Source organism: Ochotona princeps, chromosome 8 (assembly GCF_030435755.1).
Source record: "Ochotona princeps isolate mOchPri1 chromosome 8, mOchPri1.hap1, whole genome shotgun sequence".
Taxonomy (NCBI): Eukaryota; Metazoa; Chordata; class Mammalia; order Lagomorpha; family Ochotonidae; genus Ochotona; species Ochotona princeps.
Genome location: NC_080839.1, coordinates 31,578,897 through 31,603,994, shown reverse-complemented (window position 1 = coordinate 31,603,994; position 25,098 = coordinate 31,578,897). Strand labels below are relative to the sequence as shown.

The window sequence follows — 25,098 nt, the reverse complement described above, 5'->3', positions numbered from 1 at the left end:
ACTGGGACTTTGCCATGTGGTCATAAAGGCAAAAGTGACACAATCTTCACTTTCTCCTTCAAGACAGTAATGGCCTTGACATTACCCATGATCCTAGCCTGCACTTCCTTCTCTAAGCTTTGTCTGGTGTCCTCAGGTAAAGGCCCCAACTATCCAGGAGATAAGGCTGGCAGAATTGCTCAGAATGGGGCTGACGACTTGATTCATGAAGACACATTATGGATATGAGGGCCACTCCATAACAATGGAAAAGGCACTCTACACTGCAAGGTGAGACAATTCACCAATCCCTGACCCATAGGCTGTGATGGGTTCAAAGCCTTAGGAGTCAATCAGCCTCTCAATGACCAGGCTGACTTCACACTGGCACTACTTAAACACATGCCCTGGCCACACCACTCCAAAAGATGGCTCAGGCCCGCTCAAACAGGAAGGGGACAGAGGTGAGGGCTACCTGGTTGTTAAGGAAGGCTTCGGCTTGCTTTGTGTCCCTAAGGAACTGCTGGTAGGCGTGAGACTGGGATAGGAGATTCTGCCGGTTCTCCCACATTTTATGGAGCTCGTTCCATCCAGTGTCCAGGGCCTGCAGCCGCTGCCGCAGAAACATGTACTGGGCGTCCGTCTGTCCCTGGGTGACCATCTCGCCCATGTCCCTCATCTTCTGGTAGTCCTCCTCATAGTTGTCGATCTCATTTTTGATGTTCTCGTGCTGGGTGAGCAGCTTCTCGGCCTCGGTCAAGGTGTTGGGCATGTCTTCCGAGGCGATGGCCGTCTGGGTCCTGGAGAGCCAGGACTGGAAGTCATCCAAGTCCCGCAGGAACTGCTGTAGTTTGCTGGCCTCTCCCAGGGAGGCCTCCCGGTTCTTCAGGGTGGTCTTCATCTCCTCCCATACGTCGCTGATCTCGGCCAACCGAGACAGGATAGCCTGGGCCTGGTCAGGGTGCTCCGACTCAAGCTTCTCCGCCTCCTTCTGCAGGTCGCTCAGCTTTGCCTCGATGGCCACCAAGTCCCGTTCCATGCCCGTCAGCTTCCGCTGCAGGGCCATGACACCGGCCAGGTCGTTGCCCAGGTCCTGGGTGGACTCGATGACCTTGGTCTTTTCTCGAATCCAGGATTTGGTCTCATTGCACTCAAGGTGGTAGTTCTGGATGCTCAGGGCAGACAGCAGGGCGTCCTTCTTCCTGTCAACCAGCTCTCTGAACTGACTCCACCTGTGAGTGTGGGGTGAAAACAGGCAGACTGAATCCATAGCAGGGAAAGAGAATGAACAGGGCCAGTCAAAGCTGCATTTCCTGCTTCTATCTCTGCCCCGATTAGGTGCCTTAGGAAAATCGCCTCATCTGGCATGTGAGAGACACAGTAAAATCTGTAAAGAGCCTGAACCAAACAGGGACATGCTAAAGAGCTCCAGTATGAGCAGCTGCCACCCATCTGTTCCTCAGAGAGTCAAGTACCCTGCGTCTGCCATACACGGTATGTCCATTCTGGATCTCCCAACCAAGTTCCCAAAACCAAAGGCTGGCAGTAACCTTTAGATCTGAGGCCGGCCAGCAACTGCAACCTACTCAGAAGTGTTTGTTCAAGAAAGATAAGCCTGGGACAAAGGTCGATCTGCAGTGGTCAGGAAATTCATCACCAAATCTAATCTCACACATGCCATGGTCCTGTTCTAGAAATCACTTTACAAGGTACAGCAAAAGGTGCCGCCTCATTGCTTTGGTACCATGCTAGGACAGGCTGCTCCAAGGCCCTTTGTCTGAAGTGGAAAGGGATGGGTGCTGAGTGGACTTGGTTCCCTCCTCCTCCCCTACCAGGCTGTCCTGAGAGATCCTGCTGGCACAAAGAGGACATGTGTCGCGAGGCGGGTGCCAATGCTATAGCATCAATGCCATAATGTCAATGACCTCACTCAGCAAATCCCTGCCAGCAAGGCTCAGGAGTAGCCTTATCTATCTCAGCCCCACGCATGGGCAGCCTCACACATGGGCAGCTTAAATGCTCCCGGGCCTCCTGCCTACCTTGTGTTGAGTTTGTCCTGCTGGGCTTTGATCTCCTTCTCACTCGGGTGGCCACTGTGCATCAGCTGGCGTGCAATCTGATTTACCACTGCAACCCGGGAAGCCTGGTTGTTCATTTCTGGTTCTAGGCTCTCAAATCTGAAAGGCAATAAGGCAATTCAATAGGATGTCACTTCAGGGGGCATTGGCGGTAGCGAGGGACAGCCCAGGGAGCATGGCTGCTCGGCAATGGCCCTCACTCACCGGTGCTGGATGACCTCCAGGTCTTCCAGCTTCTCTGGGATTTGCATGTTGTTGAGCCACTGCTCTTTCTCATCGATCCAGAGCTCGCAGGCGTCAGCCTCACTGAACATCTTGTACAGGGCCAGGGTGTCCTGCAGTGCCTGCTTCCTCAGCCGTGTCAGCTCCGCCACCTCCTTGTAGCGCTCCTCCATGCCCGAGAGCCTGCCCCGCACGTCTGGAGACTCGGCATGCTCCTGGGGGAGGGCGCTGGCTTGCTCGTGCAGTGAGTCGATGGTGGGCCTGTAGTTGGCGATCTCCTCCGCCACGTCCTTGTGCTTCTTGACTAGGGACTGGGTGGAGTACTCGTCGTGGCCCACGTCATTGCTAGAGACGATCTTGAGGATGTCCAGCATCCAGGCGTCAATGTCATCGGCATCCGCCTGGAACTGGTGCAGCAGTAAGGCCTCCTCCAGGCGCTTCTTCCGGATGGCCGACAGCTGCTCCAGGTTGGCCCACTGCTCCCGGATGTATGTGATCCTCTCGCGGATCTTCTCGGACCCGAAGTGCTCCTCGGCGATCATGTCTTCACCCTCCTTGATGGCCTGCTCAAAGTGGCCACTGCGGCCACTCATCTCATCCTCAAATGCCCGATGCTTACTGAGGAGGCGCATGACGCTGGTCAGGTCCTTCCCGTAGTCGTCGGAAGACAAGATCTTCTCCTTCTCTCGTATCCAGCCTTCCTCTTCTGCCATCTCCCAGAAGAACTTCCAGAGGCGGCGGGACTCTTCCAGGCGTGCCCGGCGCTCGGCTGCCAACTGGCACAGCTCTTGATAGCAGAACTCCATGTGGGCCACGCGGTCTCGGATCACCTGTGGGTCGCAGGGCTTGTAACCTGTTTAACACCAAAGAAGGAATGTGAGTGTGAGATGGAGTCTGGCATGGGGCCAGCTTATCCACAGGCAGTGAGCTCTATCTCACGTCCTTCCTACTCAACTACTCTCAGTTCAATTTTAAGTTCAGGGCCAAGTGAGGGGGCAAGAAAACACCTTCTAGGTTGCTGATGCAAACACAGGGGAGGGAAAATGTTAAGCATTACTTTTTTAATCCAACTGCAAAGTGGTCACTTTTGTTCCAAGGAAGCATATGAACCACCAAGGAACGTAGCTCCCTTCAACGGTTTCTTAAAAAAATGTAAATGTAAGAAGTAAAGCTAAATCCTCCTACACATTTTCTAAAGAGAGAGGTGTGAGAGTCATGAGCTGCTGGAGAAGCCACATGGAGTGACTGCTCCACATCTGCTCCAAGGCTGGCCTGGTAAGGGTCGGGGTCAAGGGCAAGTCATTCAAAATCAGCAACACAGCCACTTCAGAAAGCATGAAAGTGTTCAGCAGGCTTCTCCATTGAACCTTGCGCCCCTATGTCAGAGGAGCAGATAAATCCACCTGCCAGAAGTCCTGCCCCCACTTCCCACCAATGTCCTGTCACCTCTTACTTACATACTTCCATAAAGCAGGTGTCTGGTGACTGGGGGTTAATCGTCACAACCATCCGTGCTTACCTTCTCCATCGGTTGCAAACTTCTGGGCAGAGGCGTTGACCCCTCTCACGCGCTCTGCCTGGATGCCGATGTCCGCCTCCACCAGGGCATGCTTCTGTAACAGGTCTTCCACGCCAAGCAAGTGTTTGCCGTAGTCTTGAGATAGTAATAGCACCTGTGCACAAGAAGCAACAGAATGGACATCTGCGGGTGCATCCTTGGCTGCAGCACCGCAGCATGTCTGGATGAGCAGAAAGGTGGCCTCCAAGCTGCACCTTCCCTCCCGCCTGTCCCTGACTCGCTACTGTTGGAGGAGACAACGGCAAACAAAACATATCCAGCAATGAAACGGATTACAGTGCCAGCATCGAGAGAAGGGGAGCTAAGGGCTGTCTGCCTGGGGACAAGCAAGTCAAGTCAACATGAAAAAGCACAGGATTCAAGGAAGAGGAGGGATCTACATCAAAGATGCGAATGGAGACCTCCTGAACCGCAGCAGGAACAACTTTCCAAAAGGTAAGGCAGAAAGGTCACACAGACTTGTGACCATTTAAAGAAACCTCTTGAATGTAACATCCCTTAAGTGAATGCTCCTCCTCTGTTAGGAGCTTCATGGCTTGCCTCTAGGATAGTGCACAATCAATAGGAGAGCGATGTAGCCGGAGAGCCTCTGGGCATATCTCAGACCAAAAAAGGAGAGCAGGGTCAGGCAACTGTCACTCAGTAGACTCAACGTCTTGAATTTAAACTTGGACCCACAGACATTCTCTTTCTTTTTTTTAATTATCCATCAAGCAACCAAATTTGGGTTGCCTTATTCTACACCCTTTCGGGACAGACTTTAGATTCCACTTATGCAAGTCGGCCTCGCCTGCATTGTCACATCATGATTTACAAAATGGCAAGTCTCTCTCTGCTATATTTTATGAACATTTCTATTTTAAGAGGTCAACACAGACCATATCCAAGAACATTATAAACCTGGGACAATTGGAGAGAAACCTGAAGCGATCAGGTGACCTTGCAGCTCTGTCAGGAAATAAAAACTCAAGAGGTAAGGAGTAGATGAAAGCTTACATCCTGGGAAGGCAATCTCTTGCCTAAGGTTGGGGTTGGGAACACAGTGTGCTGAGATAAAGGAGGCTTCGCACCACTGCCTGAAGGTTGCTCTATTCTGTCCTCTGTGCAAGGCTCGATGTCTCCCATCTGGAGATGTGCCTGACATGGATAAGCATGCCATGACCCATATCAGAGGACACAGGTACAGCACAGGCCATGGCAAACCTGGGAAGGGGGAGAGCCTGGGACTCTATGTTCAGAGCCGTCAGCAACAGAAGGAAAAGCACAAACCAGCACGAGCAGACATGCTCAGCTAGTCTTTCCCCTAGAACCTATACACACAGCCCCACTCACTCCCCACCCTGCATTGGGTGCATGGTAAGGACCATCTCCATTCAAGAAAAAGAAAGGAGCTCAGAGACATTAGGTAACCCAGGCAGTGATCATGTCAATCCCGGCTGTCTGATCCCTAACCTGTGCTCTGTACACACTGCTGTGGGCTGTCCCACCTGCCCACACTACCCACTTCAGGCCCCTGCTGCAAAGCAGTACCAGTCACACACAGGAAGATTCTAGACACAGAAAGTTGCTTCACCTCTAAAGCACTGAAAACAAACACCCACACAGTGTGGTTGATGGTGTACACTAGAATGTACCCATTACCAGACAGATCTAAACCACAGTGACAGACCTCCAGCTACCAGTCACATGCTGCATTTCACTTAACTGGGGAACCAACTCCTAGGGTAGCATGGCCTCCTCCGGCTTTGACAATAATAGCAGGCAATGAGAAAAGTTGCACAAATGTCTTTCAGGAAGTTACTGGGTGAGCCCCACCAGGCAGGTCTGCTTGGAACAGCTCCGGCCCCCTGTCCTTCCGGTCAAGTGTTACCTTCATTTCATCCATCCAGTCCATAATGTACAGCATTTCCTGGAATATTTTCTGCAGCCCCAGGTTCATCTCCAGACGTTGCCTCCGGGCTCTGAGCAGTTCCAGCAGGTATTCCCAGAGCCGGATGACATTGTCCTTCCTGGCTGTGATGCGCTTGATGTCATGGTAGTTCTCAGCCTCCAGCTCCCTGGCCACAGCCACCACGGCCTGCACACGCTCCTCGTATGCGGCAATATCTGTCTCAATGGCTTCATGCTTTTTCGTGGCGGCCTCAACGGCAGGAAGGTCAAATCCAAAGTTGTCCTACAGAGAAACAGAATGAGAAGAAAAAAAAATACACACAAAAAGTTTAAAAAGTCATCCAATAGAATGGAAGAAACAGAAAGCAGCCAGGGTTGACTGCAGAGTACCCCAACCCCACTGGTCTCCACCCTCCCTGGGATCCTTCAAACTCCCTGCTTGGAATGTAGATACCCTGCTAGAAGGCAAGCAAGGAACCTGCCACTGCCACTTAGCATATGACTTCAGAGACTGGAGCAAGTGACAGCTTTTGTTATGCCCAAGTCACATTTATTCATTGTCTGGTAGTCTTAACTGCTTTGAAGGCTTGGCTGGTTAGTCAAAGATGGAGGAAAAGGGGAGGAATTCCCAAAACTGAATGTGAGTGGTTCACACACACTCACTGTCTCTAAATAAACTCTGTTCTTGAACCGCTTCCAAATCTATGAAAAGTTAGATAAATAGAAGAGAAAGTATACTGCAAATTATAAACATCCTCTTCACAGGAAGTGGGCAAGATGACTGACAGTCCCAGCCGCTTCTGAGCACAGCCTGGACCTGGGCCCCTTGGCTATGGCTCGGGCGCGGGGATGACCCCTGGGATGGGCAAGACCTGGGACACAAGGCGCTGGTTCTCGCTCAGCCACGTCTCCCGCATGGCTGCCTTGCGATCGAATCTGCGGGCCAGCTGTTCCAGTTTCTCCTGTCTGATGAGCTCATTCCGCAGGGCCAGTTCTCTCTCGTGTTCTGCTTTTTCCAGTCTTTCCCAGGCCTACAGAAATGGCGGGGGTGGGGTGGGGTGGGAGGTGGAGAGGTGATGGTGGTAAGTTTTTGGCAATGTTCAAGGACCTTCCCGCTTATTGCCAACAGCTAGCATTTCCCAAAAAGACCCAAGGACTCAAAAAAAAAAAAAAAAACCAACCCAAACAACAACAACAACAACAACAACAACAACAACATTCCCACCTTCAACGACTTTCAAGCTTTAAGGGGAAAAACTATTCTCTCCATGTGGATCCATGCGAACAGTATCCCTAATCTAAATCTAAAGATCCTGTGTTATACTAAGAAAAACAGCAACGTAGCTATAGGGCTTTATGATCAAAGTATAAACCTCCCACTTTAAAAAGAAATAATGATCTTCAAACAGTTGTGATCACTCACAAAAGGCAAAGTTATTATCTTATTTGGCAGTTATTTTTCAAAAATAAATTCTATGGTGATGTTTCCATTCACGAGCCTTTTGTCTTTAACTTGGGATTTTGAAAGAAGTACTCAAATGCATAAACACCTTTCCAGATTTAAATTCATTCCTATGCAGTGTATCTTGCTTCACATTAAAAACAACCACAAAAGATTTTTACTTAAAAGAATCTAAGTGTGTACAACAGACAACAGAGTTCTGGATTTTTCGAATTTCTAGCTGGAAATTATGCTGCTGGCAAAATTCTGAAACTGCAGATATTCCAAGCAAAATAAGGGTTCCTCCTTCCTGGACTTTGAAGGTGTGTGATCTGACTGCCTGACCCAGGTGAGGGATAAATGCAATACATAACTGAGGAACAAGGAACGGCCTCGACAGTAAAACCTCCCATCCCGTGAAACGCCCCCTACCCCACCTCCAGCGAGCAGCCTATCCCAAGCACTAGCTTGACCTTCTGGCACCCTGAGTGACATCTGCCACTCTGCCACTTGGCAGGAAGGGATGGAGCCGGTCCAGTCTCCAGGCCTCTAGGCAGTCAAGACCAAGATGGCACATGGAGCCTGGAGAAGGACTGGGCGGATCCGTCTCACCTTGTTAATGTCAGAGATGAGCTTCCCCTCCCGGGGCATGTAGACCTTCTGGTTGTTGGCCCTCATCTTGCTCTGAATCGTGAAGAGTAGCACCTCCAAGTTCCCCTTCTCAGTAAATCTAAGCACAGAGATAAACAACCACATGCACTTTATTTACAGTCTCTGGCTCGTTCCAGAAGAAAAACTTATTCGTTATAGGAGGAAAACACATATAATTTAGCCACACACAATTTTAAAAGCCATTTATCTTGGGTCTGATTTATGCGAAATGCATTTTAGAGAGACAGCTATGGGTTTGTTACTGGGTTTCAAAAGCCTTGAACATGTTTGTGGTAGTTTGTTGTCGCTGGGATTTACATGTGAAAGTGTCAAGGGTACACAATACGCTCCTATTAATCACCTCCATCAGGGTTTAAGCCCTAAGTCCTGGATAATAGACTGACTTTGTTCAGAGAGCACGGCTGAATGCATTTAGCATGAATTATTTGGAAGGTCTACCAAGTGTAATCCTGCATGGCTTTCAGAGACATTGCTAAGGAAATTGCAACCAAGTGCTGTTTTCAGAAAAATAATGACTTTGAAACTACAGTAGATAAGAGGTAAGATCCACAAACCTCATTCAACAATTTTAGGGGAAAGGCAAAACTGCCTAACACAGTTAATGAGTTTTGCTACAAATCCTTGCATTATGTGATCTGCTACTTTTCTACAATCTAAAAACAGGGAATTGTGAAACACACACTGGGAATGAGGGACTGGGTAACAGCTGTAGGACCTGTATCATTTCACAATATTCTCATGCATCTCCAATGTTACTAGCTCATTTCTACTGGAAAGGGCTCAAGAAGAGCATGGTTTAAAACATCTCAACAACACAGAATCAAGTCGAAGTCGGCTGTTGCCAAGAGGCATTTCCGTCACAGAGGACAGAAAATAGGGGCCTGTTGGCTGCAAGGCTCTCCTTTCCCTTGTCAATGGTCACACGTTATTAGTCGCATCTTACTTGGGTGGTTTCTCCACAGTGCGGTAAGTGTTGAATGCCTGGAGCTGCTGTTGCACCCCGACCAGTGAGTTGGCAAATTTGCGGTTGTTCAGAATAATGATGGTTTGTTCAATCCACTCCAGGAGGTCAGAGGCAAGTGATTCATACTTCTCAATCATTTTTTCTGTTTCAATAGCATTATCAAGCACCTGTAAATGAGTGTTAGAAAAACTGAGATCTGTCTTCCCAGGTAAGGACAACATGGCAATAACCCTACCCAACCACATGTACACCTAATGATGGGGTTTGGAACAAGTCTGTACTACTCTGGCACAAGTATTTTAATTAAAGGAATTCTTTGTCAATTGATAACCAAACTGTGGCTCGCATTTGGGATCAGCGACAGCTTAATTCAGTTGTAACTGGTTCATCGACCTCCCAAACTCCAAGACTGAGTGACTTCTAGCAGCCTAACCTCCAAAACTGCTGAGAGGAACAAAAAGGGCTCTCATTTCATCCTGTTTCGTGAATTCTGCAACCCACTGCTTGGAGAGGACAGTATCATCTGGTCTAAGCTTTTCTGACAACCATGGCATATATCAGCTAAATGAGAAGCAAAACCCATAAAATTGGGCAGTCTTTCTAGCCACAATGGGTAGAGCTTCATACCCAGGATGTCACCCAACTCAGTCAGATTTTTAACAGGTAGTTAGTTTTCTGAAAAGCTGAGGTGAGGGGAACTTCTGGGTCTGAAATTCTTCCTGATCACCTTCTAAATATTTTAGCCACCTTTCTGCCTCCCAAACCCTTTGGGACAAAGAGGTTCCCATCTAACACTGCACCGGCTGAAGAGTAAGCCAGACCAGTGAGAAACCTGCTCACCTTTCCGATCCGTTTTCCTTCCACAGCCAAGGCCTTCATCTTAGAGAAGTAGTGGTAGTAAGTCACCACATAGGTGATGATGGACTTCTCATCAGGGTGGTCCACGCTGATATCTGTAACCCAGAGCAGCCTCTGGTCAGAGCATAGCACACAGGGCCACCTCCCAGGCAGCAGCAACAATCCACAACTCTCAAACACACTGAACTGTCCCACATCTTCATTTAATACTTCAGCCTTCTGCCATCATTACATTGATTTTAAGGGTAATGAGGAACGAGTCATCTCAGGGATCTACTGATCATGTGAATATTCATAAAATGTTTTCTCCAGATACACCATGTTCACATCTCTGACCTCTCCCTACATCAAACCAGACTTCTGCTTGTGGAGTCCTCATTTCTGAATATGGTACCAGAATCCCCCCAGGTCACTTAGTCTTGGGATATCTTTATCTCCCTGTTGGCCATGCTTGTAAGCCATCAAGTTCTTACTCATGGTTCTGACGTGACCAGTCACCAACACAATCGGATTTCAAACAACAGCTCCTTTCACCTTCCCTACTCCCTACTTCAAATGGTATACCTAGAAGCACAGCTGGAAACATCCTCCCTCTTGGCTCAATCTCAGCCATTCAATCTGAGAAGCAAAGGACAAATCCTTTTGTCCTCCAGAATCTCGCCACATCTTTCCTTTGTATCCCATCTGTCAGTATTCATCACGCATTATGTCAGTGCCAGGTCCTGATCTACACAATTGTAATTCTCAAGCCTGCCACTTCATTATACACTTGTATCTGAACCAAACCTGGCGTCTGACATTCTCCCATACACACCTCACAACCTTCCATATGCTTCCTTCACTCAAACCTCCTTTGGCCTGAAATGACCTTCCCTACCTCCCTGACTTCTTTGGATGTTTCAAGCCTCAGGTCAGAAGTCCCCACTCAGATCCAGCTGTTACTGATCACTACAGCTGGAGTCTCCCTCCTGTTCCCTCAGAACTTTAAATCGACTCACAGTCTTTCTGCAGGAATTTGTTCCCAAGAAATAAACCACTTCACCTCCCAAAATGCTAGTGTGTTGCTTTGCATAAAGTGAATGGCCAAAAAAATAATGAGAACAAGTGAATAAAAACGACAAGTCTTCGAGGTAATTATAAACTGAATGAGAGAATCAACTTGGGATCCATTAGGAAGAGAAAACCCAGGATAGCTCTTAATGAATGCATCGAAGGCTTTTTTTAAAAATGCATTTTTATTGGAAAGGCAGAGAGAGAGAAAGAGATACAGAGAGAAAAATCCTCCCTTTGCTGGCTTACTCCCCAAGTGGCCACAATAGCCGGAGCAGAGCCAATCTGAACTCAAGAGCAAGGAGCTTCTTCCAGGTCTCCCATGTGGGTGCAGGGTCCCAAGGCTTTGGGCCATCCTCTACTGCTTTCGCAGGCCACAAGGAGGGAGCTGAATGGGAAGTGGAGCAGCTGGGACACAAACCAGGGCCTATATGAGATCCAGCATGCAAAGTGAGGACTTTAGCCACCATGTGCCAGGCCCTCAAAGGCTCTTTTTCAATGAGCCGCAAATATGCACCTTCATTTTAGTCCAGCAGTTCTGTTCAAAGCAAGAGTGCTTCTCTTACTGGAACATGAGAACACTGGGATGCAGGCTGGCAGCCTCCATGTCTGGGGTTATCAGGTAATTGACGGCAGCTCAACTAGACCCAGAGCTTACTGTTCCCACACCATGCTCCTATGTCTGCTCAGCTCCATCAACATGTGCCCAGTGGACACAATGGCAGACAGGAAAAAAAAGCCAACCCTGCATGCGATTTAATCAACAAAAAAGGTTGACATAACTGGAACAGGGGCAGGAAAAACTTGTTTGTGCTTTTTGAAACTTATCTGCAGACATCTTAGCTGATGGTCTTTGAGTCACTAGACAACTAATGAACAGTTATGGATAACTAATAATCAAGATCAAGTGACACCAGCCGCTTCTTTTAGTTCCACATCTTGTGATCCAGGAGACATCAGTCCCCTTCTCATACTGAGCAGTGATTAAAAAGATTAACTAATGAGCGAGTTATCAAAAAAATATTGTCATTGGGATAGAAAAAAAAACATTCTTTACCAAATCACAAAGAGCCAGGGCTAAAGGAAAATTCTTTCCACAATGAAGTAGGGGTTAAGCTGGAGATTTACTGTAACTCAAGAAATTTTAGTTATGTTTACATTGAGAAATCATGTAATGGGTTAGCAGAAAGATAATTTTATCTCAGCCTTTCCTGTAGTGAGTCTATCAGTCAATCTAATGCATTGGAAAACAGCAAGAAGCCTGCTTGGCAGCCTCATGACCTCGATCTGCCCTTGGGGAGTTAAACTTCCTGTTCTATATTTATAAGAACTTTAAACTCTCACTCACATACACTTGCTTTTTTCTTTTCCTTTCTCTGTTATTTGTTCACAGCTGAGAGGACCTGTAAACTGCAGGACTACAAATTCTCTTATGTTTTAAATGCTTCTCACAGTTAGAAAAAGCATGAGAGCTCTTGCTGAAAAAAAATCCTACAAGTGGGATTTTTAGCAACAGCCTTGGGGACTGCTGCACATCAGCCAGCACTATGCCAGTCCTCCTGCTGTCAGGCTCTGAGATCCCCCTGCTGTCAGGCTGCACAGACCCACGACCCGGGAGAGATCAGCTTCACAGAGAGGACAGCCCAATCAGGTGGCAGCAGGCACTGCTGTGTGCTGGCTCCTCCTCCACCTGTCTGTCCCCTTTTTCTGAAAGCCCCTTCCATTTGCAAAGAGCAGTCTTCTAACAAGGCCTTGATCTCTAGTCTCTGCTCGTCACCTCTGGGTGAAGGTCAGTCAACAGCATTCCTTGGGGACACTTGGATCACAGCTGTCAGAACTCTCAATGACTCTCTAGTGTGTGCTGAATAATCTTTATAGGTTTACTTGTAGGCCCAATCTACCTTCTAGAGGTTAACCCTTCCAGTACCTTCAACACCCATTCCTACTTACTAAGCCCTTGAGCACGTCTTCCTCTTTCTTGGTGCTGCATCTTTGATCACATGAGTCCCTCTGCTTGACATGCCTCTTCTTTCAGACTGTGCTTAAATCACATTTATCTTTCTTTTTGAAATTCCACCCTTTCCACCAATCCACAAGTAATTGACCTAATCAAAATTAAGCTCCTCTTCCTTTGATAATTCCTGAAGCACAGTGTTTGGACAAAGTACGTGGTCATTGTAGAGGTGCTACATTTCATCTGTCAGTCCTTACCTTCAGGGTCCAACAATTTAGTGAGGCCCAGGTGCTGCTCTGCCAGGTTAAATGCATTCTGAAGATTGTAGTGTGCATTGGATTTCTTCAGTTTGTCAAAATCTATCAGGTCGGGCCTACACAGAACACAAGAATCACCGTTGGGAAACAAATCATGCAACCAGCAAGATACGATTGTCCAAAGATGCTGAAATAACCATTTAGTGAAACAAATCTTGATGATACTATGCAGTCATCCAACTATGGAATCTGATCCCAGGAGAAAATGTACAAACTTGTTTACTTGTCTGAGGCAGTTTACACATTCTCTCCTTTATCGTCCTCACTTGGAATGCAGGCACACCCGCCACCTAAGGTGGCGAAGAACATCATCAAAAGCCACCCAGATGTGCAGTTACAGAAGAACGGCAGCAATTGCGCCTGACCTACCGGTGTTTGTGTATCAGTGCATTGAAGGCCATGCCATCCCTCCAGCTAGTGGTGAAATTATGGATGTTGACGTTGGGGTACCTGCCAAGGGTAAAGCACAAGAGAAAAGCAACAAAATTACCAAACAACGGTTTCTACTTTTTGCTCAATGCAGTGTAAAAAAAAATTATTTCTAAGCACAGTAAATATCAAACATCTTAACTTCAATTTGCTATAAAATACAAACAAAATGTACATCCATGTGGTTTATCTCACTTAGTCATCAAATCTCACAGAAGGCATGAACTGAGTCTTGGGTTTAAAACACTAGCCTCACTTAGCAAGTGACCATGACCTAGCCCCATCAGAGGCCTCTGCTTCCATCAGCTTCCTACTCCGCTCTCCAGGACTCCAGGACCTAGTCACCGAGATCTCTGGAACAGCAAGTAGCTGGGACAACCTGGCCGTGTGACATTCAGCTTTGCTTTCTCCTATCATTTAGTTGGATAAAGTTTCATAAAACAGGTATTTCTGGGAAAAAATCCCGTTTGCAAAATCACTCCCCCTGCACCAGGCAATGAATTGGTTGCTCTGCACTGGGTTGATTTAAAGTATCTCTAAATACATCCTCACTGAATTTTCAGTGAGAGAATACAGGGGTCCCTAGAAGTTCATAGCAATTTCACAGATTAAATGCACAGATTTCAAAGATTTTTGCACCAAAAAAACCTTCTCTTTTAATTTTATTTCTCATGATCCTTTATTGTACCATTACAAATGGAAAAAGGAAACAAATAAGGTATAAAGGTCACTTGTTTAAGTTCACTGTGTAAAATCCCTCAAACGGGCAGCAATGAAAGGGAGGAGAATAGCCACACTCATTTTTTACATGTTACAGGGGGTGATTCTTAAAAATGCTTTGTGGATTTTAAAAATTCAAAATTCAATGTTCCTTGAAGCTTTCTGATTAATTTTTGTTCATTTGCCTGCAGTGGAAGGGCTTAGACCTGGGCAAAGCTAGGAACCTAGAACCCAAACTGGGTTTTCCATAAGCGTGGCAGGGGACCCAGGTTATTTGAGCCATCACTTTTGCCTCAGGGTTAGGCATTAGCAGGAAGTCTGAACTGGAAGCAGAGGCAGGACTCAGTTCCAGGCATTGATATGGTATGCAGACAAAACAAGTGGTGTCTTAACTACTGCAGCAAAGTCCTGCCCTTATGGGGTTTCTTAACAATGAGAATGGGATTGACTGTAGAGCTGTGACGGGTTTAAAGCACAAATCACAACTCTCAATGAAACCAGAAGAAAGGACACTTGTCACCACCTTCTGAGAGACGACCACAGCGCCAATCTCACCCTGGAGACAGCGGCCCTGACCCTCCTGAGTTCATGCTCACCCAGCTGTCTTCATCTGGCACCACAACAGCAAAGCGTCCTTGGCAGACTTTTTCTCTTTGTTGTCCTCAGTTTCGACACTGATATCCTGGATCTAAGAGTCAAAAAGGAATATTAGACTCCTGAATGGGTCACTCAGGAAGACAGGGCTACACAGACTCCATGCCTGCTCTGCAGACTACCCACTCTCGGGGTCTGTGAACACCGCTCCATGCGGTTAGGGCTCGCCTCAGAAGCATCAGCTAGAACTGGGTTTTCTATTTTGCACCGAGATGAGGCTGAAAGGAAGGTAGGCAACCCGTATGACTTTCTAGGATCTGTGGGAGGTCATTTAGGGCCCTGTCTAGAGAGCCCACGGTGGTTCACACAGTACCCCTGGAACCTCACCAGACCCCAGGAAAACATTAAGCTCAGATTTTCATAAGCAAACATCTTCAATACCAGGTGGAAACCTTTAATGGCAAGTATACTGTGTGCACTGTTTTATGAAAGTGGACCCAAACTTCTAGGAAAAGAGGGTGCTTGAATGCTGTGCTTCCACAGTGTGTACACATTCCACAACATGCCCGGGATCCTGGCACCAAAGCCAGTCTCTCTCTGGGTGTGAAAAGAAGCTCCACCACATGCTGTGTGTCCCTGGGTGAGCTCCTCAGCTTTGCCATCTGAGGAATGGCAGCACACAAAGGCCAGCTCATGGTGCTGTTGTGTGCTGAGGTATCACAATGAGGAACATCAAGTGCTGAGCTTCATGAACAGCACGGCACACACAAATGGTGCTTCTTGGATCAAGGGTCAGACACCTCAGTATGTGACCTCAGACAAGTGCTCCAAGTATCTTTTTGTCTTTAATAACTTTTCGTATAGATACTATAGGATGTGTGTTGGGAGTGAAAGGTGTGTGGGCCCAGGGCATCCATCACCTTCCAGCACTAACTACTCCCATCCCAGGCTTCTCTGTACCCCTCTTAGCCCCTTCATTCACGCAATACAGACATGCTTCTCAAAATTCTTTTTGAAAAAATTGAGCGGGACAAAGTACTGAGTTACAATACTGAAAGGTGAGAAGTTTTCAACCAAGAAGTGGACTAACTACACTCTTTTAAAGATTATGCATATTTAATTGTGGTAACAATAGAAAGTCTAAATTTGCATAAGCTCCAAACTCTATAATTAGAATCATTAGCTCATGCACAGAAAATGAATATAAAAAGATTCATCCTCATGCCAGGAAGGCAGGCTGGGACTGTATCAGTTTCCTATACTGCTGTGGGAATAAGTTATCCCTTTCTAGAGCCTACCTACCCTCTGAAAGACGACAGTGGTCCCCTGTTCAGACTAGGCGGACCCGAAGACTGCCAGCTTCTCTCACCATCTTTATAGCAACCAGCAAGCAAAAACCCCATGTGTCTGTGTCACCCTCCAGTACCTAACAGGGATCTGCTAGGCAGATACAGAACAGTCATTTCCTGAGAGCTATGGGCAGAAAATAGACACACATACGCGCGTGTCCAAACACACACACATGAGAACTATATTCAGGAGCCGGGGAGCAGAGGACACCTCTGTAGACACACAGGGAAGTTTCGCCAAGGGGACACAACATGTGCTGGGCGCTGGCTGACGCAGAAATCAACGCAAATTTGTGGAGCAGGTGACGATTTAATAAAGCTGTTGGAGGAACTGGAGTCATGTAAGACACCAACATTGCAGGCCAAGCAGTAACATCAGCAGCCCGAGCTTCTTGCCTCAAAGGAAAGGGAGAAAGCGCACATCAGCATTTACAGGGTGAAGCACAGAAAAAGGAAAGCTGGCAGGAAGCTAATTAGTCAATGACTCAACCTAGTTCACTCTGAGAACCCTGAAAAGGGCCAAGTGTGCCAGCTCCCTGACACGGGCACTGACCCGCTGATGAGAGAGGCCACAAGCAGGATGCCCTTGCATGCTCTGATTACTACGGGCCGGAGGTGACAGCAATACAATATTGCATGGGGCAAAGAGGGCTGGAGATCTGGGAGTGCCTGCTGCCTTCACCTCTGCTGTAACACATACGGCAGCAATCATTACTGAATCCAGTGGCATTCATTCCATTTCATTTGGGAACTAGATGACAGAAACCTGCACCACAGTTCTTGCCTGACAAAAAAAAAAAAATTCCCCTCGATGGCCATAATGAATACCACTGGTGATGTCATTTTTTCATAGCGGGTTCCTACTGAAGCCTACTTCACTGGAACCACTGGGGCTGGCCCGGGAACTTGAATTAAGCAGCTTTCCCACAGCACCACACGACCAGTGGGCTTGTGGGCCAGCAAATCAGGGGTGCAAATTCTTTCTGCAACTCTACATTAGCCTTCCTTCCAGACATGCCCGCCAGGAAGGGTACAGAAACTCCAGCCTATTCCTCAAGGATGTGAGAAGGGAAAAGGCTGGTTTCAATAAGAGAACAGAGACTGGTACAATTTGACTATTCCTTTTCATTTTCCTTATGTGTATGTTGGAGGGGGGTATTCCTAACTCAGAAAACAATCAGGGAGATCTTAATCAAAACATTGGAAGCAGAAGCAAAGGCAGAGGGAACATGGTGCCAGCACTGCCAGGGTGCTTGTTCATGGAGTCACCTGACAGTACAGTGTCACTTCAGATTTTAACTGAAAAGCCTGGGGATGAGGCAGGTGCCTGCAGAAAGCACTGGTAAGCAGGTGCAAGGTACGGTCCTGTCCTGAAACGCTGAGATCAGAAACACCCTGAGTGGCCCTGACTGGCTGCGGACTCCTGGGCAAGGCTCCAAAACTTCTCTTGGGTTCTTGGGTTTCCTCATAAAGTGAAAGAACTGGACAGAGTGACCTTGAGAGCACCTTCTGGGTCCAAATGCTTGTGCACTTACAGCCCTTTCCATAGGTGCAGTGAAACCCGAAAAACCGCTCTGAGTTCAACAGTAAAGATGTTTGTGCTTTTTCCCCAAAGAGGATTTCCTCACATTCAAAGGAGAGAATGCGAAGGTGAAGATGGAGCCCAGGCACATACCACATCCCTCAGTGGCGGCTCTTAAAATATTCTGTGTCATATGCCACACCCACAGAAGGTCTGGTCTTATGCTGGTGAGCTAGCCTTAGCCACCAGCCTTCTATCTCTGTCCTTGAACACCGAGTGGCCCAGAGCACACATCTCATGGTACCAAGGGAAGTGGTGGGCAGCCTGGAAACACAAGCAGACAGTACCACTGGGTCCCATCTGGGAGGAGCACAGCTGCCAGGGACAGGCAGCATCCGCATGCCTGCAGGGCAGCAAAGGGCACAGAATTCCACACACCTGACGCTCAGACGCTATTTCGACATGGTCTCCCTGGGGCCCTCTGGAAGGAGGTGGCCAGCTCCCCTGGTACACCTGCAGCTGACCTGGGGGGCTGGGCCACCCTGGGCTGAGTCCCTCACCTGGAAGCGCAGGATGATGGTCCAGATGAGGCCGAGGGTCAGCCGGTGGTTCCCATCCACGATGTCATGGGACCCCATGTTCTCAAGATGGACTCTCTGCTCCTTCAGGAACTGCAGAGCCTTGTCCACGTTCTCCAGGCAGTGGATGCGCATCCGGCCCTTCGTGGGTTTTGGCTGGGGAGGGGAGAGCACACAGGGGAAGAGATCATCCACTGAACCAGAGGGCGGCCCATGTTCCAGAGCCACGTATGCCTGTTCACACAGCTCTCTTCACCTGAACCCAAACTCTGAAAGCTACACATGCTCACATGGCCAAAGAACAGTATTCATCCAACAGTCAGAAAAGTTTACCTACAGGGATGGTAGAAAATTACTCCTCAGAGAGATTTAATTGTGGAAGCTCCACAATTTACAAGTTGGCATAGAAACTACAAGGTTATAGAAAAGAAAATACAGTTTAAGAAGGCTTTTCAGTGCTACTGTCGTTGTCCATGCTATTTCCTTGCAGATGGCTGACAAAACACCTTTCAGCGATTTGTGATTACTTCAAATATAACAAGCAGTCTGCTACCTGTTCCCTGGAGCCTGTGCCTAAGGCTGGTTGAAAATGAAAGCAAGGGACACGCCACCCAACCAGGACAATTTCCAAGTGGTGGTTTTGCAAGGCAGGTGGAGAAACGGTAAAAGGCAGAGGCTTGCTAGGAAGAAGGGCAAGTACGAGAGGCGTCTCATCTGAAGACCTAGAACATTTCTTCTTTTACTCCAATGTAAAAGAAGCTCTTAAAAGAGCAAAATGTTAAACAAAAGATGCACTTGTACATACTACATACACTACTATAGCTCTACTATGTCCTCTTTAAATATGCACTATGTACATCCAAACTAAATATCTGCCACAATGAACTGTATGCTAAACTCTGTGTGTGTGTGTGTGTGTGTGTGTGTGTGTGTGTGTGTGTCCCTAGTATGTTCATATGCGTGAGACTTTCACCAGTTCTGTGTTATGGACCTGGACCCGAGCCAGATCAAGCCCATGCCCTCTCTACCTGGTTCCATCCCTCCCATGTCTCCCTGTAGTAGAGTACACCTCAGGGCAATGTCACCACCTCTCAAAGCCATTATCAAGGAATCACACACCCAGCCCGAGAGAAGAATGCAGAGGCTGGCTGACATGGCAGCCATGTCCTAGCTCCCCAGCTATCTCACTATGCCACTCCCACTCCCCAAGGCTCAGGTCAAGGCATGCCTTTCCATCCTGGAGACATCACCTAGCCCCCAGTTCTCATGGGTCTCTTACTCCTTGCAACTCCACGCGTCAATGGTCTGGATCATGGAGCTCAAGAACAAATCATCATCTTCTAATGTGGCTGCTGTCCCTTGTACTGCTCTTGTCACTTGGCTAGCCTTGTGAGAGCTGGCATGATGGTTTATTATGAAGCTCTGCTGTATTCCCAGAGGTCTCTGGGTCACTTCCAAGCACAGAGCGTGCACATGGGAAGCTCTTCACCCAGGTTTGATCCCTGCTCTAAGCTGGCCTCATGGCGGAGGGATGACCAGGTATGCAGCCCCTGGGCATATCCAGCTAAAGGCAGCAGCTGGCCTACATTAGTATCTCACATTTTGCTCTGCAGTTCAGATCCTCAGTGACTGGCTGGATGGGAAACATCAGAAAGGAAGGTTATTTGGGTAACAAGTATCTATTTTAAGTCTGCCCAGTCTTAAGATTTTTTTGTTGTTATTGAATAAGATTGTAAGTAGAGGCCTTATCACAGTTATAAATTCTAAATTCTATTTTCAAATAGCAAACGAGAAAGAAATATCTCTAAAAATGCAGAGTTTTTCTCTGCATTATAATAGGTTTCCTTACATCCAAGGCAGGGACAGGCAGACATTTTTTTTAGAAAGCTCAAAACCGATTTAATTCAAGTATGTGCGAAAGGCTAGTATTTGTTAGTTTTGTTATGACAAGTGATAAGATTACATCAAAATCAGGCCATCCACTGAGGCACAGAAAGGTCAGACACAAAAGAGAGAGAAGCGTGCTTAGTCTGAACTCCTGCAACCTGGTTCTGCACAAACTGTATGAGGCTGGCACAGCTGGTGCGCTCTCAGAGGCACACCCATGGTCCTGGCAGGCCAGCCACCTTGGCAGGCATCCTCAGACTCCCGGCCATAGACACAGAGGTGTGTATACAGAGGTGTGTATATGGAGAACAGCTACTCCCCTCACGATAAAGAAGAGGTCACACCACTTAGCACCTGCTTCTCCTGGGGGTTCTTCGTCTCTCCTGACCATCTCTCAGAACAGCTATCATTCCTTGCTGCTGAAACACTGTCTGCAGCAGCCTCTCACTTTTCCCATAGTCGGCTTCCTGATTGAATGAAACTGCTGGTTAAAACTTGGCTGAGCTGAGAGTAAGAAGGTTGGTGTATCAACCGTGACACCACAGGGCCTTTTTCTCTGCTCTCACAGCAGTGTCTATGTACCAGACTAGCAAGTGCCCCAACTGCAGTTAGGGGCTGCATCCATCACATGGAAAACATCTTGCCAGCCAGGAGGAGCCAGCTGCAGCAGATACTGGAGAGGCTGGCAGAGCTCTGCTTTCTTCCCTAATGTTTCACATGTTTAAATTTTCCTGCTGTTGGTAGGCTTTACATCTTTTAAAACATTACACATGAACCAACCAGAACTACAAAACAGGCTTTTTATGGGCTATTTAGTATAGAAAATAATGACTGATTTCAGGCCAGCTCTATGTCATAGTGAGTAAACCCAAAGCCTCTGTTGCCAGCAACCCATCTGGGCACTGGGTTCTCAACTTGGCTGCTCCACTTCTGATCCAGCACCCTGCTAATGGCCGAGGGAAAGTAGTAGAGGAAGACGATCCATGTTCGTGGGCCCCTGCATCCATATGGGAGACCTGGAAGAAGCTCCTGGCTTCTGCCTTGCGAACAGCCCATTTCCATTGTGGCCATTTGACAGAGTTAATCAGCAGACAGAAGATCTCCCTGCACCTGCCCACCCTCTGTACCCATCTGTGTGTGTGTGTGTGTGTGTGTGTGTGTGTGTGAGAGAGAGAGAGAGACAGACACAGAGAGAGAGAGAAAGAGAGCGAGAAAGAGACCTCTGTCTGTCAAGCAAACGTTTCAAGTTTAACTTGTACTTTTCCCTACTTGTTGGCAAATTGGTACATCCCAAATTTACCTATAACAGAGGGATAATACAATCATCTCACAGGGCTGCTCTGCATGAAATGGGAAACAGTTGCTGCAGTGTACTCAAATCTAGGACATCTCTACCAACAAAGGGCACTTCAAGCATTTCCCTCGCCCACCTTATACTTAACAAACATGGGGACTCTCTCCTTCCTCTCCTTTAGAACTGCTTGAAAAAAAAATCACACACCTCCTTGTAGACAACAAATCCAAAGGTCTAGGACACTCCCACCAAGTGGCAGAAATGCGGATACAAATCAACTGAGAGGGAGCTGCAAAATCAGAAGAGAAGATGCCCAAAGACAAGTATAATGATGCTACTCTTACTGTACTTTAGTTCAAGATCATCAAGTGAAATGCTGGGCTGGGGAGAGGGGAGAAAGGAGAACGGAGAAAAGTGCGACTGGCAGTGTCCCAAGGGAGCAGGGATGGGATGAGATGCAAAGAGGATGTCAAGACGCCCCAAGGGTGACCCTTGTGACATCTACATATTTTAAGAACCGTAAACTTCAAAACTTAGGAAAGGTCTGAAAGGCATGGCTTGCAGAGAGCTATTAAGTAAACATTACTATTGGTGCTATGCAACTAGCAGTTCACTCTAGGAATACTTCTGCACGGCAGAAGGGACTGGAGATCTGCTTTCTTGCCTCATTGAATTTTCAGAACACTCTCAGTTCACCTTATCTGAAGCTCACTCAGCTTCAGAGGACTATCAACCGCCCTAGAAAACAAAAGAATGAACAAGACGTGGTAAAGTTAGGTGACACTCTCATGGTAGAACACGAGGAAGAACAAGAACCAGGGCTGAAGCTCAAAGGTAGTACACCAGGTCACATGTCTTCATGTCTGCCTGCTTCCGAGAGGACTCCTAAAACACCTGTGGGCACAGCATGTGGGGGAGTGTAAGCAGCAGTAACCAGGGGGAGCCCTAAGAGGTGACAAGGCTCTCCACACCATCCCCAGGAACACAGCAGCTGGACACACAGCTTTCAGGATCTCAGCATGCCCGGCTGCTGGTTCCTGAGCAACTGCCTTGTGCTTGCCTCTCGGTAGAGTGCGGTTTACAGCTGTGGGCATACAAATCCTCATGGCGACCCTCAATTGTTAGAATTCTCATTCCTGCCATTGCAGACAAGGATGCTGGCTCAGAGCAGTGATTTGGCTGGTTCATTAGGACATGGTCAACTCCAAAGCTCATGGTCTGTATGATACATCAAGAGCAGAAAGCATGGCAAACTTTTTCCACATGAAAAGGAGTAGGAGGTTCTCATCTGGCAGTTTCTCTCCCTCTCTCTGTATGTGCCTTCCTCTGAAGAGCTATTTTTATATCACTAACCTTCAGGTTCTCAAAAGGAAGAGATAACAATCGAAAGCCAAACACAATGGTATGGTGGGGATGGGGGGTGTATCTCAGTAATAAACATGTTCTGAAGCTTCCCCCATGAGTGGTGCATTCCACAAGGAAAGGGGTGTTGTTGGTCTTGCCTCCCTTAACCATCCTTAGATTCCTAGGATGACAGCGCTCCGTTCCCACGGTAACGTGCGCACTTCTGTCCTGTGTGGCTGCTGATGGGACAGTCGGAAATGCCATTCATGTGGAGACAAAGCTCCATGAGACTCCCAGAACCTGGAGCCCAAGGGCTTTTGTGGGTTGGAAGGCAGCACCCATGCAGGAAATGCCCATTTTTATGGAATCCTCTGTGGAGTCATCTGCTAAAGTTTCCCTTTCCTTCTCCTCACACTACATTTTCTTATCTTCCTTTTTCTGTCCTTCCTTCCTCTCCTTTTTCTTGCAGTTTTCCCTGATTGCTCTCTCCAAGGTCCTTGTCTAGACTCATATCTTTATCAACCACAGCTCTATCCCAAAGCCATATTCTTTCTGATTCCAAAGAGGAGAGAGAATTACAGGGCTCAACAACCACCTCTAGCACCTGAAAACATGGTCCTCATGACTCGCTCAAGTGGCTCAGTCTAACTGTCCTCTGAGGAGCAATGCAGCCTGGGCGCAGCTCCCCTGCAGGCCAAAGCCCTTGGAAGAGCAGGCCGGAGCTGCAAGGTTTCTCCCAGGTCCTAGGCTCTGCTCCAGCTGCCTACACAGCTTGGAGATGGTGTCAGGATTGGCAGGACTATGGGGCAAACACAGTGGCAGGATTTTGGTTACAGTCACAGATTTTGTCTTTGTTTTAATCACAGGTAGGGAAATTTTTGTTTGTTAGTTTTGGGGGGGTCAAGAGCCATTTGGACATTTATACCATCATTCATGGAGTATGCAAAATTATTATGTTTAAAAAATCAGCCTGCTTTAGGATTTATTGAATTTCAGGTGCCACCTGCATTTGTCTTGACAAGCAAGACGAAATGACTTCAGAGGCCCTCTATGGCCCCTGGGTTGCAGGCGCCCACCCACTGGACAGGAGAGGAAGACACACGGAGGGTTTTTGCAGGGCCTTCTGGGAGCTGCCTGAAGATCTGGGCCACCCTGTAATTTCCATTCCCTCTTTCTCCATGGTATCCAAAGCAACCCTGATACCAGCTAGAGAGATGACTCTAACGGTTGTGATGCTCAAAGAGGTTAACCTGCCCCCACACCTACACGATTGGCAATATCACTCCCCACCCCAGCGCAGTCTTACAAACAAAAAATAGCAACCAGCTTTGGCACACAGATGCAACAGACACTAGCTTACTCTTTTGTCTTTCAATCAGGAAGAGATTTTCACAACACACATTCAAACATGAGTAGGATGGGACTCCAAGTCTCTTCTAATATAGAATATAGCCAACCTCATTTCACACCAGCCTCCAAACTCCTCCCCACACTCCCAACTATAAACTTTCTGAAAGAATTAGCAATTCTTGTCCATCTGAAAGAGAGCTGAATAAGGAACACAGCATGGTGTTCCGATGGATCCAGTCTGTCTCCTCCCTGGCGGGGACCAAGACCACTCTCTAAGGAGCATTCTTCCCTACAGCAGACAGCGATCACAACAGGAATAGAGGAACCCAACAGATGACAGGGTGGGGTGCACTAGAGTCCACCCCACCCTGTTAGACCATGTCCTAGTAACCCTGACCTTGGGCAGGTCACTGCTAACTGCTTATTCATTCTGTGATATAGGGACTGCAAACCGCCCTGGCTGTCAGTCTGCAAAAGCCAAACGAGAGCATGCAAGACACTGTGTGGGAAACATGAAAAGTAATACATATTTGAGGTGGCTGTCATTTCTCTTTCTAAAAACCAATTCCACATCAGCCAAGAAACCTGGCCCGCACCACCTGCCCAGAAGTCCAATTCTAAATGTCCCCTTTGTGGAGTCCAAGGTGATGCTGATGTCTGTTGACTGTTTCGCTCACAGCCGATGCTCAGTCGCAGCCTCAGCTGGCTCTCTATGGCTGAAACACTCCTCCTGGACCTAGCTACCCAGGTTTCTGGAAGGGTTCATTTCCTCTGCCGGAGGCTTTGAGGCCAGTCACCTGACCCTTTACCACGTACTGCCTGGGACTGTTTTTTCATTCTCCATCTTTGAGCCACTGGGCTTAACAAGGGAGTGAAATCTTTTGTGGCTGAACGTGTACATCCTCCCACACAACCAACAGGGAAACACCAACAAGGTTCTGTGGCCAGTCCACAAAATCCTGTTTCAACAAGCACATGCTTGTATGGGTCTTTCTTTAGAAAGGTTTTATGAAGAAACAAAACAAAA

The 25,098-nt window shown here is 47.6% G+C and overlaps 1 protein-coding gene across 3 annotated transcripts in view; it reads right to left on the bottom strand.

The window, feature by feature from the left end:
• SPTBN1 (spectrin beta, non-erythrocytic 1) overlaps nucleotides 1–25,098 on the bottom strand; it is a 186,235-nt gene that overhangs the window by 36,128 nt on the left and 125,009 nt on the right. For all 3 annotated transcript variants that reach the window (XM_058667789.1, XM_004580140.3, XM_004580141.2), the window contains 13 exons: nucleotides 18,179–18,352; nucleotides 14,750–14,841; nucleotides 13,374–13,454; nucleotides 12,945–13,060; nucleotides 9,666–9,778; nucleotides 8,805–8,992; nucleotides 7,802–7,919; nucleotides 6,621–6,779; nucleotides 5,729–6,031; nucleotides 3,799–3,952; nucleotides 2,262–3,132; nucleotides 2,019–2,156; nucleotides 455–1,211 (listed from right to left, as the gene is read on the bottom strand). In XM_058667789.1, coding sequence (XP_058523772.1) covers nucleotides 455–1,211; nucleotides 2,019–2,156; nucleotides 2,262–3,132; nucleotides 3,799–3,952; nucleotides 5,729–6,031; nucleotides 6,621–6,779; nucleotides 7,802–7,919; nucleotides 8,805–8,992; nucleotides 9,666–9,778; nucleotides 12,945–13,060; nucleotides 13,374–13,454; nucleotides 14,750–14,841; nucleotides 18,179–18,352 — 3,264 coding nt within the window. The remainder of the gene's footprint in view (nucleotides 1–454; nucleotides 1,212–2,018; nucleotides 2,157–2,261; nucleotides 3,133–3,798; nucleotides 3,953–5,728; nucleotides 6,032–6,620; nucleotides 6,780–7,801; nucleotides 7,920–8,804; nucleotides 8,993–9,665; nucleotides 9,779–12,944; nucleotides 13,061–13,373; nucleotides 13,455–14,749; nucleotides 14,842–18,178; nucleotides 18,353–25,098) is intronic.